The sequence below is a fragment of the Nyctibius grandis genome, chromosome 6, assembly GCF_013368605.1.
Source record: "Nyctibius grandis isolate bNycGra1 chromosome 6, bNycGra1.pri, whole genome shotgun sequence".
NCBI classification, from domain to species: Eukaryota; Metazoa; Chordata; class Aves; order Nyctibiiformes; family Nyctibiidae; genus Nyctibius; species Nyctibius grandis.
In genome coordinates, this window is record NC_090663.1 from 51,496,198 (window position 1) to 51,499,428 (window position 3,231).

Below are 3,231 nucleotides of genomic sequence, written 5' to 3' on the forward strand. Positions count from 1 at the left end.
GCGCCCCTTCATAGGAGAGGACCAAGCTACAGTAACTCCTCCTGCTACTTTATTGTCTTTGCCCTGATTTTACTTGTCTGTCCTAGGATGAATTTACTTTTCTCTGATTGATTGCCAGACTCTTGCCAGAAAGGTGAAATTAAGTTTGGTAAAGGACGAGTGGGGAACAGCAAGAGACTGGTAACTGTTGAAGTATTGCACTTAGCCTTCACAGAAAGATGGATGGCTGGTACTTAGCATTTATATAATGCTGTATATTCTCAGTGTCACTGAAGAAACACTAATTCATCCTTAGACCGTTCCCAGTTAGATATGGGAGTCAGGAATGGTGAAAAAGGAAGGATATTCTGGTCTCGCTAAAGCTGATGGAAGTTTCTACTTAAAGCTTATTTCGGGTAAATGCTTCCCTGCCGTGCTGAGCACTATTTACTGACCTAATGCTAGGATAACGAGCAAGCCTTTTTATGGAAAACGAGGACCAGAATATTAAAGAGAGAAAAATCCTTGCTGAATGGAGCAAACCCGTTTATCCTCGCAGATCTCTGTCTCATTTAAATTCTCCTCCTTCCTGAGGCATGCCTCTGCAGCTAGAGGCAGCCCGGGCGCTGGTCACCGCTCCCCCTCAGCAGCAGCGAAGCCAGCCTCGCCCCTCAGCAACCAACTTCGGCCAAAGACCTCTCCGACTTCAGGGCGGACGCGGAGCAGCGCCGCGCCACCCAAACCCTGCGCGACACGTCCGCGCGTGGGGGAGGCCGGCGCCGGGGGGAGGCCGGGGCTACGCGGGGCGGCGGCGGGGAGCCGCCCTCCCCGCCCCCTCGCACAGGCTTGTCCTTCCCAGGACCGGTGGCGGGCGGGATTTTCTCCCGCGGCGGCGGGGCGAAGCCACCTGCACGGCGGCGGGGAGCGGCGCGGTGCAGGCTGCCCGCCATGCCGGCTTAGCGGCGGAGCATGGCGCGGCGGCTGCGGGGCGGCAGGTGCCGGGGCGGGCGAGCCGGCGCTCCCCCGACGGGGCGGGCGCTGGCGCTGCTGGTGCCGCTGTGGCTGTGGGCGGCGGTCGGCGGCGCGGCGCCGGTGTACAACCTCAGCCTGGCGGTGGGCGAGGGGCTGCCGGCCGAGACGCTGGTGGGGGACATCCGCGCGGGGCTGCCGGCGGGCGTGGGGCCGCTGGGGGGCTTCCTGTTGTCGGAGGGGAGCGGCGAGTCGGCAGTGCTGGCGGACTTCCACGTCCAGCCGGAGACGGGCATCATCCGGACGGCGCGGCGGCTGGACCGCGAGCGGCGGGCGCGGTACAGCTTCGCGGCGGCCACGCTGCGCGGCGAGGTGGTGCAGGTGGAGATCGCGGTCACCGACGTGAACGACCACCCGCCGCGCTTCCCGCGGGACTGCCTGCAGCTCAACGTCTCCGAGCTCAGCCCGCCCGGCACCGCTTTCCGCCTCCCGGCCGCCCGCGACCCCGACGCCGGCCGCTTCGGCACGCAGGGCTACGCGCTGCTGGAGGAGGGCGGCGCGGCGGGGGAGCCGCCGCTCTTCCAGCTGCGCTACGGGCGGCCGGAGCCGCTGGAGCTGGTGCTGCTGCGGCGGCTGGACCGCGAGCGGGCGGAGGCGCACCGGCTGGTGGTGGAGGCGTGGGACGGCGGCAGCCCGCGGCGCCGCGGCCGCTTGCAGGTGTCGGTGCGGGTGCTGGACGAGAATGACAACGCGCCGGCCTTCAGCCGCGGCGAGTACCGGGCGCGGCTGCGGGAGGACGCGCCGCCGGGCACCGCCGTCTGCCGCCTGCGGGCCACAGACCCCGACCTGGGCGCCAACGGGGAGGTGCGCTACGCCATCAACCGCCGGCAGAGCGACCCCGACGGCTACTTCGCGGTGGAGGAGCGCAGCGGCGTGCTGCGCCTCCGCCGCCCGTTGGACCGGGAGGCGAGGGCCCTGCACCGCCTGGTCGTGGAGGCGCGGGACGGCGGCGCCCAGCCCGAGGTCTCCAGCGCCCTTGTCTCCGTGGCCGTGCTGGACGTGAACGACAACCGCCCCGCCATCCGCCTGCTCTACCTCACCGAGAGTGGCGGCCCGCGGGTCTCCGAGGGGGCGCGGCCCGGCGACTACGTGGCCCGCGTCTCCGTCTCGGACGCCGACGAAGAGGGCGAGGCGGCGGAGGGCGGCGGCGGCATCGCGCTGGGCCTGCTGGGGGGAGACGGCGCTTTCGCGTTGCGGCCGGCCGGCGCCGGCGTCTTCTTCCTCTGCGTGGCGGGGCCGCTGGACCGCGAGAGCCGCGACCTCTACGAGCTACGGCTGGTGGCCACGGACGGCGGCGCGCCCCCGCTCTCCGCCGAGGAGCCGCTGCTGCTGCGCGTCGCCGACCTCAACGACGAGGCGCCCGCCTTCCCGCAGCCCCACTACCGCGCCACCGTCTCCGAGGCCGCCTCCCCCGGCACCGCCGTGCTCCGCCTCAGCGCCTCCGACGCCGACGAGCCGGGCTCGCCCAACGCGGAGGTGCGGTACGCGCTGGAGGGCGACCCGGCCGCCCTGGCCCTGCTGCGCATCGACGCGCGGAGCGGCGCCGTCAGCACGCGCGCCCGCCTGGACCGGGAGCGGCAGGCGGCGCTGGAGCTGCGCGTGGTGGCGCGGGACGGCGGGCGCCCGCCGCGCGCCGCCGCCTGCCGCCTCAGCGTCCGCGTGGAGGACGCGAACGACAACGAGCCCCGCTTCGAGCGCCAGGTCTACCGCGGCCGCCTCCCCGAGCACGCCGCGCCCGGCCGCTGCCTCCTGCAGGTGAGCCTCCGCCTCGCCGCCTCAAGTCACCGGCCGCCGCAGCGGGTGGCGGTGCGGGTGCTGTGTGCGGCGAGCGCCCGGCTGGGAAGGGGCTGGCGCGACGCCGCACGGGTCCTTTGGGCCTCCGCGGCGGGCGCGCTCCGTGCCTCTGGGGCCGCTGCCCTTCAGCGCAGCGCGCGGTGACACGGCCGCACTGTGGTTGAGCGCCGGAGCGCAGTGTGCGGAGCTCGGTTCGTCAGCGCATTCGCAATACTGTGATCTTCACGAGGGCCCTTAAAAATATGCTCCTTATCCCATAAAACTTGTAGCGTGGATAATGAGCACAGCAGCGCAGATCTTCAGAGGGAAGCGGGTATCAGCTCGCGTTAAACCCCAGAGGGAGTTAAACTGCCTGTGGTACATTTGGGGACTGGCGATGGTCGTCAGGGTACAAAGACCCATCTCCGAGGGTGAGTGTGACCCACACTA

At 69.6% G+C, this 3,231-nt stretch overlaps 1 protein-coding gene across 1 annotated transcript; it reads left to right on the forward strand.

Moving 5' to 3' along the window:
* The first annotated feature begins 948 nt into the window (after window positions 1–948).
* Window positions 949–2,946, forward strand: LOC137665291 (protocadherin-23-like). Its single transcript, XM_068404163.1, has one exon. It carries the CDS (start codon window positions 949–951, stop codon window positions 2,944–2,946), a length of 1,998 nt encoding a protein of 665 aa, XP_068260264.1.
* Window positions 2,947–3,231: the final 285 nt, after the last annotated feature.